Source organism: Panicum hallii, chromosome 1, assembly GCF_002211085.1.
Source record: "Panicum hallii strain FIL2 chromosome 1, PHallii_v3.1, whole genome shotgun sequence".
Classification (NCBI taxonomy): Eukaryota; Viridiplantae; Streptophyta; class Magnoliopsida; order Poales; family Poaceae; genus Panicum; species Panicum hallii.
Window position 1 is genome coordinate 17810283 of NC_038042.1, and position 15046 is coordinate 17825328.

The 15046-nt window shown below is 46.0% G+C and overlaps 1 protein-coding gene across 2 annotated transcripts; it reads right to left on the bottom strand.

Annotated features, from left to right (window-relative positions):
- Positions 1-9113: 9113 nt before the first annotated feature.
- Positions 9114-14769, bottom strand: LOC112878986. Of its 2 annotated transcripts, XM_025943286.1 has the most exons (10): positions 14396-14769; positions 13542-13657; positions 12528-12581; positions 12138-12251; positions 11247-11315; positions 11100-11180; positions 10120-10245; positions 9664-9822; positions 9453-9533; positions 9114-9363 (listed from the first exon to the last, which is right to left on the bottom strand). In XM_025943286.1, exons 1-10 carry the CDS (start codon positions 14655-14657, stop codon positions 9289-9291), a joined length of 1137 nt encoding a protein of 378 aa, XP_025799071.1. In that variant the 5' UTR covers positions 14658-14769; the 3' UTR covers positions 9114-9288. The 2 variants fall into 2 exon arrangements, with proteins under 2 accessions (XP_025799071.1, XP_025799072.1); XM_025943287.1 differs by lacking the exon at positions 10120-10245.
- Positions 14770-15046: the final 277 nt, after the last annotated feature.

The window sequence follows — 15046 nt, forward strand, 5'->3', positions numbered from 1 at the left end:
TTTGTGGGCTCGGGGGCTCCCTCGGGGTATAAAACCAAACATAGAAACATCCTTCCTTTATTCTAGGATCAGGCGGAATGATTACATGGTGCACTTCGGGTGCGTGATGAAAACCATGAAATCTAGATTTACCAAAATGACCTACACTTTGGGCGAAAGGAGTGGCATGCCACGGGCCGTGTGCAAGTATAAAAAATTTAAGCGTAGCCACGCAGGGCAGCGCCGAAAGTTGCCCAAAGTCCGCTTTAGCAAGGGCTGGGGATGGAACGGATGACCGCATCGTAGTCCATCCCCTAACAGCAAGGCTATCACAGAAGCAGGAGTGGTACGCGGTTGTCAACGCATACATCTCGTGCTGCCTAGACATACGCCTCAGCCACCATTGGGTGACTTCGGCAATGGTAGCAGGGACGATGAGAAAGAGGGAAGCTCGACGTGGCCGGGCGGCCCTGGACGGAGCCGGCAGCCCTGCGCGAAATCAGGGCAGGTGCAGGTGAGTTGCCACCCTATGGGAAGGAAGTAGGGAGGTGCGGGTGAGTTGCCACCTACCGAACGATTTCACAAAGGGCGACGAGTCTGCCTCCATCCTCATGTGGATCCAGTACCTGGACCAAGGCAACCACCTCACGAAGGCAAAGCCAAGGATCTGGACACTCGAGTTCTCTTTCCTCATGCTCCTCTGCTTGCAGTCAATCCACTAACAGCAACCGACGGGGGGTCGGGATCCAGCTCGAACAAGCTGAACCCAGACTCTAGGAGGCCTAGCTCCACAATACATTGTTGGAGGACTTGCCGCTCAAACTTGGTGCTGCAACCAGGAACCCAGCACCGCTATTTATAGACACGCCCAGGCAAGGTGACGACGCAGGGCCGAACAGGCAAGAGACCAAGCAGCCAACATTAAAAGGGTCCACCTGCCCCGGTTCTCGTCAGCGACTGCAGACCCGACGGGGCAGCACAAGATAAGACGGGGCAGGTGGACGCAGGCCAGGATGGGAGCAAGTGACAGGCGTTGCACGAGTCCCAAGGCGAGCGAGGATGGACGCAGCAGAAGAGCGCGTGCCACGCGGCTTGGTGATCACCAAAGCTCCCGCTAGCCATAATCAGCGGGCGTCAGAGACGAGACCCGATGAGAGGGCGCATGAACCAAGGTGTCATCACGGGGCACCTCCTGGATACACTAGCTGACCCTCCGCATGAATCTCCGATTCGCCCAGAGGCTCGGGGGCTACACCTGCTAGTTGCGCTTACGCGCACCCACGTGAGACAAGAGGGGGGAGAAGCTCTCAGCGGTCGCATCCACCAGGACATGAAGACGAGCACACCAGCAGAACCCTCTATGCGAATCTCTGATTCGCCTAGAGGCTCGGGGGCTACACCCAGTGGGTGCGCTCGCGCACACCCACATGAGCCTGACAAGGACAAGTCACCTCCGAGTCACATCAACCTAGACGCCAGACCGAGAACGCGTTCGGACCGGCATGGGACTCGCTGCTTGGGTGAAGCGAAACCCTAACACGGCTCTTCGAGCCGCGCAGGGGCACGGGGGCTACTGTTAGGGGCAAATATCACAGATTCCCCAAAGAATGTTCCTTAAGAAGCTGATCACGGATTGGCTCCCCCGAAGCACACAGCTTGGGCCAGCAGGGCCATCAAGTGGCTGCAAGCGGCCCACCAGGGGAAGGGGCACTAACAGCCCAATGCGAGGAACTGGTGAAGGACACGGCCGCCTCGCCCGACCTCAAGGGTAAGGGATCGGGCGCGTCTGACATGCCCAACCCCAACGGTGAAGGGTCGGGCGCGTCCGCCTCGCCCAATCCCAAGGGTGAGGGGTTGGGCACGTCCGTCCCAGAGGCGTGGGGCCCTTAGGGACCTCACGAAGTGGCAGGCCACGCCAGGGGACGAACCTCTGGCATAAAGATAGGTAGGGACGTGCAACGACATGACCTATAGAAAACACAAGCAACTACGGCAAGCCTCGGTCATCCTCCACGCTCGGGGTCAAGCTGTAAAACGTGTTGGGGGCTCACTCCGCCCGTCTCGGTAGGGCGCATGTCACCCGTTCTGCGGCTCGGAAGACCCGCGCTGCCTGTTCCGTTGGGATGCCTGCCGCACATCGCGCTAGGGCACAGCATGGGAGCGCCTCCGTCGTCATCTACAGGGCTAGTGGGGCCCATGCGAAAGGGACGAGAGGCGGCACGATCCCGAGGATCTCTCTCTCTCTCTCTCTTTATCCACTCCCTTCCCTTTGACTTATGAAAGGGCAAGGGAGACCCCCTGCCGCGGGGACAAAAATGTTCAAACTCACATTCACACATGAACACTCCACAAGAGAGTTGGGAGCCCTCCCCCTCTCTCGCCCGTTTGTAACCCTCTACCGCAAACTTAGTGTAAGAGCACAAGGGATTGAACTGGACGTAGGGACATTCTGCCCGAACTATTATAAACCCTCGGGTTTTTCTTGCACACCATCCGGGCCAGACGCGCAATCACGAAATTCACTAGTCGGCGGTTCAAGACACCGACAACAAGTGAGAATGTGAGTGGAGATGCTCTTGGAATCCAAGGGGAATCTTCCCCTCCAAACGCTCCCCTGCTGCCACCTAGCGTGAAGTGCAACCACCTTCACACTCCTCACGTCGGTTATTTGCCGCTAGACCAAGATGAGGCACTTCCGTGGGAAAGCTCGCCCGGTCGACCTAAGCTAGGCTGGTCGGCCTGTGATTCTTTAGTCTTGCATTGATTCACATGGGTTTGTCTCCTGGAGGCCATCAACTTGCTGCCCGAAAAGGATTGATCGATTTCACAGAAGTATTAGGCCGGCCAGCCTGGGATTTCCACCAAATCCATCCATCCAACTTCCATTATGTGTAGATGGTCATCATGAATCAGCCACACTTGATTTCACTAAATTTGATTGAGTTTGCACCGAGTTATGGGCGGCCGATCCTTCTTGGAAGCCTTGCGGTCATATCCTTTGTATTTTCTTGTTTCTTCGGTGCATATGGGTCCATTAGGGGATCCCTATTGGTCTTGTGGCATTGTATAATGTGCTTGGCAAAGGTGTGGGGTCAGCCAGCCTGCTACCTCTGCACGGCCCAAGTCTAGAACTTCCGATTTGTATAAATTTTGCCTCCGGACTTTGAATTGGGTGAACCAAATATCCAATTCGATCATCTCAACAAGCTCTTCAACATGGTAATGTCCAATTTGGCATTTGACAATATTTCTAATGCTTTCATCTTATGTCCATGTTTCACCATTCTTGCATCTGCTCCTTCCGGTGTTGTTTCTTGCATATTCTGAGCATAATCCTCCAAAACATCTCAAACCACCAAAACTTGTGGAATTCATTAGTTCAAAGCAAATATTGCATAGAACTATATTTATACCCACTTTATTCACTGAGATGTTGGCGGTTGATGTTGTAATTAACGATCATCAACAAGGGTTTCGCAAGACTTACAAGCCCCGGATTTACAACTGATTCGGTGGTGGTTTTCATGTTCATGACGAATGAATCGGTCATTCCAGAGACGTTCTTCAGCTTCCTAGGGTCACTGACTGATTCGGTGGTACCCATGATGGGCATCTGGTCATTCCAGTACCTTCAGCTTCTGCTGTCGTTGATCACCGATTGATCCGGTACTCCTTCCAGACCGAATGGTTCGGTCAGTTGCTTCGGTGATGTTTTGTGCTTGTTTTGACTTCATTTATTCGTGGGTCTTTTCTTTCTTGATCATTTAGATGGCTTCCATTGCATTCTTGGAACCTATAAATATCTACAAAAGTATATCTTGATAAAACTATTAGTCCTAATAATTATGTTGTTAATGAATCATAAAAATCACATACAATCACTTAAGAGCCATTTTCCTTACACCGGCGACGACATGCGGCACCACAAGTTTTGCCGTCACCCCTAGATCATGACGCACTCCCTGCCTAGGCCCCTGGATGGCTGGAGCACCATGCTCCACGGCAACGTCCATGGCCGCGTCTCAGGAATGCGGCGACGCCTGCGTTCCGGCCACTCTAGGAACGGAACAGGGCAACAAGTGACCTTATACCATCTACACGAGCTATTGAATGCTCTAGCATGACTGTAGCAAGGTAACAGAGCTGGGAAGGTAGGATTCACCGTCAATCTACCAGTTTCTGGATGATGGCGGCAGGAGAAAGAAGACGACGATGGTCCGGCTGCTGCTGTGGTTGGCTCGGTCTCGAATGGGCTAAAACGGGTCGGTGGGGTGGCAGTGGTGCTGTGTGCATGAGGAATCGGGCGGAGGGGTTTCAACGGCAAAGAATTGCTGCAAAAAGGTGAGGCATATTTGAAATTTCTGATAGCAATCTAGGAACCTTGATTAAGCATATAACATTAAGCTTGACTAATCTATGAAACCTAATGATTTAATCTGGCAATGCTAGTGAGGCCGCGTGATCATGTTCTTCATGTAGTGATCCCATCTGATCGGCTCAGTAGTATTTGCACATAATTAAGGTAATGAACCATTTGTTTCGAGACACGTACATGGGCTCTCTCTTTCAGCACTGACCACAGTCTCAACTATGTCGAGCTTAACTTGGTACTTGCTTACTAGCATATTCTTCAAAGGTATAGATGTCCATTCGGGCCGCTCGGCCCGGCCCTGGCACGGGCATGGCATGGCCTGGTCAAACTTCGTGCCCGGCCTGGCCCGGCATGCCTCTCCACCGTGTCGTGCCGTGCTGGTCCACAGGCTGCATTGACGGCCCAAGCACGGGCCCACGGGCTTGTTTCGTGCTTGGCCCGCCCGTGAAGCACGAGCACAAGTAGCGGGCCGAGCCAGCCCACAACCTGGCTAGTCATATTTTAACTCCAAATTTCAGTATTTCACAGAATCACAAGTTTCACAACTGCCTCAACTCCAAATTTCACAATCATTATAGATCTGTTTTAACACTTGATCTGTGTGATCAAGTGTTGGCTGCCTCATTAGAAACCTTCCTAGGTAAAACTCACCCTTGTGAGAAACCCTAGGAAGGAAAAAAGAGTACAGCCCAGATCTGTAATTCAAGTTTAGATGTTCATTACATATTTACATGATTACATCACATGATTACAAGAATAGAATATAAATGCAAAAGATAGCTCCTAGCTCCAGACTCCACACATGCACTTGCACTCTTGCATCTTGCTTGACAAAAGAATTGCCGCCATCACTTCTTCCCTAGACAGATGGCGCAAACCCAGTGGTGGAGACAGGCCTAGCAAACAAAGAGTCAACCGTCAGTCCATCATCAGTTATTGATCAACAGAATATAAGTAGGGCAGTAGGCCAAATACTTACTGAGTCTGAGTATGAGTATCACCAGCTTCAGCTTGCCCTTCTCCATCCTCCAGGAGCTTGTTGGCTGCATCTGCATCCTCCAGCTCTTGCATCCCCTTCTCGACCTCATGTTGTGCCCTTGCATCTCCTAACTCCCAATCTTTGATGCAGCTCAACATCTCCACCGAATGAGGCAGCAACCGTCGGTGCTGCTCCTCAATCACCCTGCTAGTTAGACTAAAGCAAGACTCTGAAGAAACTGTCGAAACTGGAACAGACATGATATCTCTAGCAAGTATGGACAGAATGGGATATGTAAGTTTGTGCTCATGCCACCAATTTAGAATGTTGAAGCCATCATCAAAACATGTGACAGTGTCGCTGTCCAAGTAAGAAGATAACTCAGAAACAGCTGCTATAGCAGCAGTAGATGTAGATGTAGATGCAGTAGCAGTACAAGTTGAAGAACCAACCCCAATGGAAGTATCAGGAGCCCCAAATATCTTACCCCATGCTGTTTTTTGCTTACCAGTAGATCCTCCTGCTTGAGAGTGCCTCTGAGACCTAACAACACCAAACCAGTTTTCATATTTGTTATAAAGTTTATATAACCCAGTTCTTACCTCACTGAAGTAACTGGAATAATCAGTACCAATAGTCTGAGAAAGTAGCTGGAGAACATTACGAAAACCTCTCATCTTGGCTCTAGGATCCAAAATAAATGCAAAGGAATACAACAGAGGTATGTTCTGCCAGTACTTGAGGAACTTCAGTTTCATAGGAGTAACAATGTTCATAAGCAATGGATCAGTCTCTTGGACATGTAAATGACCAGCAATATCAAGAATATGATGCAACATCAAAGGACTGGTTGGATAGTAAACACCAGATAAAGCAACAGTTGATTCATAAAACATTTCAAGAAACTCCATAACCTTCTCAGCAACAACCCAATGACCATCACTGAGTAGTGGCTCACCATTAACCAAACCATAATTAGCACCAATAAAGACCTTATCTGTATGGTATAAGGTGCTTGAGCACGAGATAAGTAGAATTCCATCTCACATCCATATCCAAACCAAATTTACGAGGTTGAACCCCCTTAACAATGCAAAAGTTATGAAATTCAACAATGCGTTGGTTGGAAGAGTTCAAATAAGAAACTGCAGTTCTAAAAGCCTCAAGATAAGACTTGATCCTTTTCAAACCAGACTTGACAATGAGGTTTATAATGTGACATGCACAGCGCTGGTGCAAGAGAGCACGCAATGCTTTATCTTTGTCTTTGTCAAGTGGTTCAGGGTCGGGACCAAGGTAACCAATAAATTTAGGAATGAGTTTGGCCATGGCAGAAACATTTGAAGAAGCATTGTCAAGTGTGACAGAAAAAACCTTATCCTTCAAACCAAACTCAGTAACAACAGCTTCAACACGTTCAGCAATGTTAACACCAGTATGGGAGACATCAATGAGCCTAAGACCAATGACTCTCTTCTCTAACTCCCAATCAGCAGAAATAAAATGAATAACAACACTAAGATAGTCTTCCTTAGCATTGCCAGACCAAATATCAGATGTAATGCAAACAGATGAAACGGATTTCAAGCATTCAATCAAAGAATATCGACGCTCAAGGAAATACTTTTCTAGATCTCTAGTTGTGGTTTGCCTAGAGACTTTAGCAAAACAAGGATTGTGAGCACACTGAATGTACTCCTCAAATGCATCTTCGAAACCAAAACCGAGAGGCAAATCTAGTCTAGCAATTAAACGACACAACTCTCTACGAGCAACATCAAGCTTATACTCCCATGTATGGATAGAACCATCACTATTGTATTGTAAACGAGACTGAACTAGAGCAGCATGCTTAGTTTTAGCAAAACATACCTTCTGGTTCCGGAGCAAATGCCAGTAAATGGAAGATCAAGCTTATACTCCCATGTATGGAAGAACACCCAGAAAGAATATGAGAACAATGACGGCACTTAGCAGCAACTCTCACCTTCTTGCCAGTGGGCAAAGTCTCAAAGATCTCCTCGAAGTCGTTTCAAGCACCAGACTTCGCACGCTTCCCCCGAATGCTACTACCAGTATTGACAGATGGCATGGAGGAAGGCATCGTCGACTGCCCAGGAGGAGTCCCAGCACCTGCACCTCCAGCAGCACCAGCACCATCACCGCCATCAACACTGATCGGAGCAGCACTGCTACTGAACAATGCCTCGCCGCTGGACGCCAGGTCGTCCTCGTCGTCACCGGGGAGCCCGCAGGCCCTAAGGTCGTCATTGATGGTGTACTCTTCCATGTCTTCCATCACGACGACCGCATGCTGCAGGCTGCAGCCGGCCTCCGCGGCTCCGTTCCTCAACGACGCGCGGCCCCGCGCAGCATCAGCACGAGACCTGCAGGCAAGAATCAAGAAGGGGAAAGCCGGAAAGGTAGTCAAGACTCAAGACTCAAGAACACGAACTCGAGATCTAGATCTAGGGATTAGGGTTAGGGTTAGCAGGTTACCTGCGCAGCCGGAGCCCGGAGCCGGAGAGAGACGCGACGGCCGACGCGAGATGCGGTGCGGGCATGCGGTGGACTGGAGTATTGCAGTACTGGACTGGGGAAGGAGGAGAGGAAGAGGAGAGAGGAAGGCGAGGCGATGAGGAGATGAGGCGGCGAGGCCTACATGTACTTCTACTCACCAGAGATGAGGGGGAATCGGAGGCGACTCACTGGCAGCGGAGAAGGCAAGGTCTTGCGGAGGAGAGAGGCGAGGAGGTACCGAGGTGGGGATTGGGATTAGGGTTCGGGTCTCGGGGCAGGAGGAGGAGAGGAAGAGGACAGAGGAAGGCGAATCGGCGAGTCCTACAACCAGAGATGAGGGGGAACCGGAGGCGAGTCACCGGCAGGCGGCGGAGAAGGCAAGATCTCGCGAAGGAGGAGAAGAGAGGCGAGGAGGCGAGGAGCCGGGGTCACGGGGATTGGGATTGGGGATTAGGCCTAGGGTTCAGGGGGGAGTGGGGGAGGCCGGGGTTACACGACGACCGGCGGGCTCCACTGGGCTGGGCCGCTCCGCTGGCCTAGCCTGTTAGCTTGGGGAGGGTAGCAGGCCGGCCTATATTCTTCGTGCCGGGCCAGCCTATATTCTTCGTGGCGGCCCACGCCCGGCACTATCTAACGGGCCATACTAGCACGGGCACTACGAAGGCCGGGCCAGGCTGGGTTCGGGCCGGGCCAAAAATCCATGCTTTCGGGCGGGCTGCCGGGCTTCAGGTTTTCTAGACATCTATATTCAAAGGGAGCTAATGCTGAATTAAAGGTTTGCCATGACCCTGTATTAGCACTCACCAATACAGAACCGGTGGGTGTCCATCCTATATCCTTTATTGGATGGAGTAGTCGCCACGCCTGCCCTAATCTCGTCTTCAGCAGAGAGCAAAGACTAGGCCCAAATATTCTAACCAGTAATTAAAGCAAGCTCTTGCTTGATCGGCCCCTGTAATGTTGAAAATCATGATTGGGAGGAGCGAAGGAACATTGTTATCACTTTGGTAATGGAAAATATAGAGCTGTACCGGTTTGCACCTTTTGGATAGGGAAACCACCAGCTGCTAGCATTACTTCAACTACACTTCAACTACAGAACTACACCAAGTGCTAATGGGTGAAAATGCTAAACTTTAGAATAGTGTATCCAAACAGAAGTGCTAATGAAGTAAGCTAAACTTTAACCAAGGCTAAAAATTTTAGCATATGTATGAATGGCATATGTATGAGGTATGTACGTATGGTACGTCCATATTGCGGTTGGATGTAACAGTTTAATAAATAGATCTATAGCGGATACGATATACAATATATATTTTCACACCATGTTGATTGCAGATTTTTCACATGTTTTCCTTGGTCACACTTCTATACCATTCACGCAAAAGAAAAAAAGAACCCACGACTGCACATGCCTCGTTATTCAGACAAGTTGTCATTTCCTTGAGCCGAATCGCGTTGAATAAAGGAACCAAGCCATCCACATCGGTGAAACAACAAGAAGGTATGCCTGCAGTTCGGCCCAAGGAAACTTATGATTTCAGTTTGACAGAGTTGCCGAGGTAACACCAACAACCACAGGAATCAAGAAATATGTACCAAGATAAATGTAACAGGCTCATTCGCTAAACCTCTGCTGTATCTGTTGGATTGCAGCGCATCATGGAGAAAAACTTGGACCTGCGTAAGTCAGGAACAAATTAGTCACACATCACGCATAATTAGTGAAATGAGGTGCACCATGTTAACTCATATAAACACAGTTATGCGGCTATATTTGTTTAAACAGAAGGTGATGAAACACAGGCACCTTATGATGGAACTTCTGGGTTGATGAAATAAAAAACTTGAATTGGTTATATGGAATAGCAATGCTTGATCGTGAGACAGAACCACCCAAGAAGAAGACATCAGGCCTGTCAGTATCAGGAATGTACTGGCGACGGATTGCTTTGCGGAATCGATAAGCCTATCAAAAGAGGAAAACACACAATAGCTGAAACAGTTTTGTTACTAGACATTGGGTGCTAGCAGAACAGCTGGAGAGATAATAGAATGATATCTATGACTGGATAAATTAAACAAAACAAAGAACATCAGTTAGGCGCTTCAGGTAGTTCTTTTGTAACCATTCAGTCAATTCAATATGCTTTCAATTGCTTGTACATTTTTTTCTTTGTTTGATACGATTAGATGAGCACATTCATGTTGCACTGCATGCTTAGAATAATACTAATAACATAAGATAGGGAGTAATAGCAGGTACCTCATGGTAGTATCTGTTTATTTCTTGTAGAAAACTACTGGACTCTTTATATGTATGAGAAAAACAGGACCTTGCGTATGATGCTCCTCTAAGAAAAATATCATTGAGATTCATGTCTGCGGCATACTGCAGATGGAAATATCAAGAAAATACAAGGAAAAAATTGTAGGCCATATATAAGATTTTAAGGACATGATAAGGGATTAATGATATTCGGAGTATCCACGTGAGCTAAGTGAATGTGCTTCAATCCGCATTACCATACTAAATTTCCATGGAAGTTTTCTTTATTCAGTTCAGTGCATTCTGATATAAATTGACACATTTTTTACATGTATAAATTTAAAGCCAAAATACAAAGTTTTCCTAACTGCATAAACTCACTACAATTCATAACACCTTGACTGATGCTGATTTGGTACCAAACAGATTGTCAGGTCCACATCAGGACAAACAAAAGCAAGAAAAAAAAAAAGGCATAGGGCAGGGGAAAAGGGATTCGGAACTCAGAACACAGGTTAGAGGACAACAGAGAGATTCTTTGCTTGATACCCAGGATGCAACATGTGCCCTTTTCGTGGTATGGACTAAACAAAATAACCCTATCTCTAGTCAATATAGGTCAATCTCAGGATGGGATCTGGCACTGCAACCAAATTTTCTACAACAGGACTTATCTAACTCAAATTGTTGATCTGTGTTTTAGAAAGTACTCTGAGTAGATGATTTACAGAAGGTGACAAGTAGGATGGCGGTACAGGAAAGTTCCACCAAAATCGAACAGAAAAATAGAAAAGGACAAGGGGGTATCTGTTATCTTGCACCAGAGCTCAAAGAATAAATGGTGCCAATTTGTTGAAAGATCGCATCATTTAATGCAGTACCCTATCTGTAATTATAGCAAGCTTCAACTAAATATTGCAACATAAGTACAACATTCAGAAAAGCAATGCAGCTTGCAGTTGGAGGTGCCAAGGTACCTTAAGAATTGTTTCTTTTCCAGGCCACTTGTAAACCATCTCTGATGGCCTGCTTCTCTCATGAACTTTTGACGCCATCATCTGTGTTCATTCAACTCAATGAAGAACTGCGTCTGAATAATGTAAAAGATATACATGATGGGTTACCTTAGTTAATACAAATGCTTGTTCAAATTGTCGAATTTGGATCCATTGCTCCGCAATTATATCCTCTATCTGAGAAGTTGCAAAATTAACATAGTATTCTATTTTATATGATGTCTTCAAGAAGTCTAGTGGCACAAAAGAACAATGAGTTCAATTAGTAGTGTTTTATGTCTGTTCAGTGTCAAGCAGTTGTTTTAAGAGAAACAACTGTTATTTTCCAGGATTGTCAAGAGCACAGCAATGGTATATTGAGTCGATTAAAAGATTTGATGTGAGTTTTCGGTGTGATTTGATCTGACAATTTCAAGTAATGAGGTTGTAATTTACATTGCCATGAATTTGATCTAGGGGTCTGTGAATGAGATAAGTAGAGGGCCATTTTTTTTTAGTATTCCAGGGAACAACTCTTAGATCAATCAAGGATCAAATGTAGGAACTCTTGAGTAAGGATAAGGAAATCTATTTTTTTTGGAGGAAAATGAGGCGAGAAACAATGGAATACACAAACAGATGGCAGCAATGGCATGGAGGGAAAGAATCTTGAAAAGTGGCCATATGGAAGGAATAAGCATTTTCTTAAGTAGTAGTGTAGTACATTGCAGAACTCAGTGTAAAAATAGTGTTTTCTTTTGTTTTCAAGTGTACCAGATAACTTTTGTACCTAGCTCCAACAAACCACAAAATCTGGCTGCTTTTTCAGAAACAATCACCATCATCAAACTCATGAAGACGATTTTCTACTTTTCCAAATAGTTCCCATATCACTGTAGCATCTTTAATGCTCCCCGTAACAACAGTTAACCAAGATTACATGCACAAGAAGTATGAGCTGTAAAACACAAATGCAAATGCAAATGCAAATCAAGGACGTGTAAGAGGCTCGGAACATACCTTCTTGACCTCTGAGCTCAGAGTTTCCACCCTTCTCTCAGTATCATGTGCTAACGATTCTATGGTGTCAGAATTTTTGTTTATCTTACTGACCTCTTGCTGGAGTTGTTGTACCTATACAACATTCATACCATGATTTCTATGACACATGAATTTGAATAAGAACTGCCTTTTATATATTTTACAAGTATAAAACATTACACTTTAAAACATGCATGTGACTTTCACCCCTTCCTTCCGCACATGATCCATGTAATAGATAACGAAATATGTGTTTATAGTACTACTCAAAACCTGAGATTAGTTCCTTATATGACTTACACACTACATGTGTAACTAAAAGAAGAATGCTGATAACACACACAACACTATGACAGAATGGGGAGGTACCTCATCTTCCATAGATTTAATGTTGCCAGCAGAATATGATTTTGTTTTAGAATCCTGCAAACATAGGAAGAACGTGTTTTTCATGTGCAAGAAAGCATGTGGATACATAATCTATCTGTTGTGATAAGATTTCAGACAGACAATTATACAATCTCACGAATAATTCCATAAACGAGAACATAAAACTGTCAAGTTTAGAATGAATTAGCCCGTCCAGTGACTAAAGATCATAAATTTGATAAAAACTGAATAGAAAAATTTGGTATTTTATACATTTTGATATAAGTTGGATCTAAATTCCCACTTATGGTTCACATTAATATGCCCTTGAAACTAATACATAACTTGGGATCATGAGTCAGGAATCAAAGAAAATTCAATATGCATGCAACTTGCTATCCTTTACTTCCAAAAAGTATATTTCAGAAGAAATCTCCCCTGCAGTGTTTCTACACTCTATTTCTGCTGCTAGCTCATGCAACACCCATAGGCTCCTGGAAAAGCAAGTCTGGTTGCTAAAAAATTAAATCCCCATGTACTCAGCATTTTAGATTATTTAAAGGGAAAAATTATGTTTGTGCCATTGTGTCAAATACAGTTCTGATATTTTCCATTGCTTTTGTAATTTTATATTCTTGCCACCACTGTGTAAAACATGTCCAAATATACCACTGCCATACCAACTTTAGTGTCAATACTTGTTCAATTCATACCACTTGAAACTGTACGGCAGTGGCATAAATGGAACAAATTTTACACAATGGTGGCTTTAGTCTAAATATTACAAAACCGATGGCAATACCATAATTCACAGTGGCACAAATCTTGTTTTCTCAATTTTATAGGTAGGAAAAGGCTTTTTAAAAAAGAAAAGGTGGAAACAAATTGAATTCTTGTACAGTGCAAAATATTGTTTGTTTAACCAACAGTGAAACAGATTACAAGATTATAAAAATTTGCTTCTGTTGTAAAGCAATGCAACACATCATCAATATTAATGATCTAGCTGCATACCTTTGTACTCTCCGGTCCATCCATTAAAAGCTGGATGTCACGTTCCATTGCTTCAATGAGTTTGTTATCCTCCTCCAAAATAGTAGATTTACTGTTCAGCGCCTCCAACAAAGATTCTGTTCGAGAAATGGGTTAAATAAATACCAAGATATAGGCCCTGTTTAGTTTCCTCCCGTAAACGCAAAAAAGCCGTAAACGCAAAAATTTCAAAGGAATCTTGCTAATTTGAAGTACTAAATGAAGTCTATTTACAAAACTTTTTGCATGGATGGGCTGTAAATCGCGAGACGAATCTAATGAGCCTACTTAATCCACGATTTGCAACAGTGATGCTACAGTAACCATCCGCTAATTATTGCTTAATTATGGATTAATTAGCATCATTAGATTCGTCTCGCGATTTACAACCCATCCATGCAAAAAGTTTTGTAAATAGACTTTATTTAGTACTTCAAATTGGTAAGATTCCTTTGCAAAAAAAAATTTTGCCTTTACGCCTGCCGAACTAAACACAGCCATAGTAAACTAAGTAAAATTGCATAAGTATCAGTTTTGATCATCCAGCAGCAAAACAAATCCCGGCCTTCGAGGTGCGAGTCACTTATGTGCTTTGTGACAATGTCAAACAAGCATATAATTTACTCTTTCAAGTTTCGTTTTCAAAGAAGGCTGGGGGATCGGATCCGATCATCTCACATTGCCCTACGGATGTATCAGGTCACAGTTATCCGTTCACCCCAGTACCTACACAATAAAATGTCCAACGTCCTGCTAATACGAATTGGCACTACAGTTGCGAGGAGGGTGCTCGAAGGCTGCAATGGAGAGACAAGAAGGGAGAAAGGCAATCTCACCCAACTGCGCGACCTTTAGCCTGAGCGCCTCAATTTCCGAACGCAAGGCGTCGGCGTCGGCGTCGGCGCTGGTGGCGACGCCAGGAAGGGCTCCGGGGTCGGGCGCCGCGCAGATGGCGGAGACGAGCGCGGCGACAGTGAGCAGCGCCGCAGCGGACGGATGGGAGAAGCGCGGGCGGAGGGCGTGGGAGAGGAGGCGGAGCGGCAGGAGGAGCGAGATGGCGAGGAGGAGGGTGGCCACCGATGCGGCGCGGGAGGCCATGGTTTAGGGTTTAAGGCGGCGCGGCGGCCGCGGGGAGCGCAATGCGGCGTCCAAATATGAGCGGGATGGAAGCGTGAGCGACTAAGGGTGCTGGGAGCCTGGGACCTTCCAACTTTCCACGGCGTTGACCCGCCATCACGGGCGACGGTTTTTTATTTCTTCGGAGTCAATGACACCTCAGGGTCACACGGTCAGCTTAAAATGAGGTTTAATTGAAATTTCCATATTGCAGGAGCGAGGTTTAAAATCTGTTTGAATTGAAAATATTTGAATGCTTTATATGGATTGTGTCGGAGGAAATCTCCAGCCGGGTGGCGGGATGCACCCACCTAATCCTAGTTAAGGAAGAGTTTGGGGGAGACCTAGGAGCGTTTGATCGATGGGCGGAT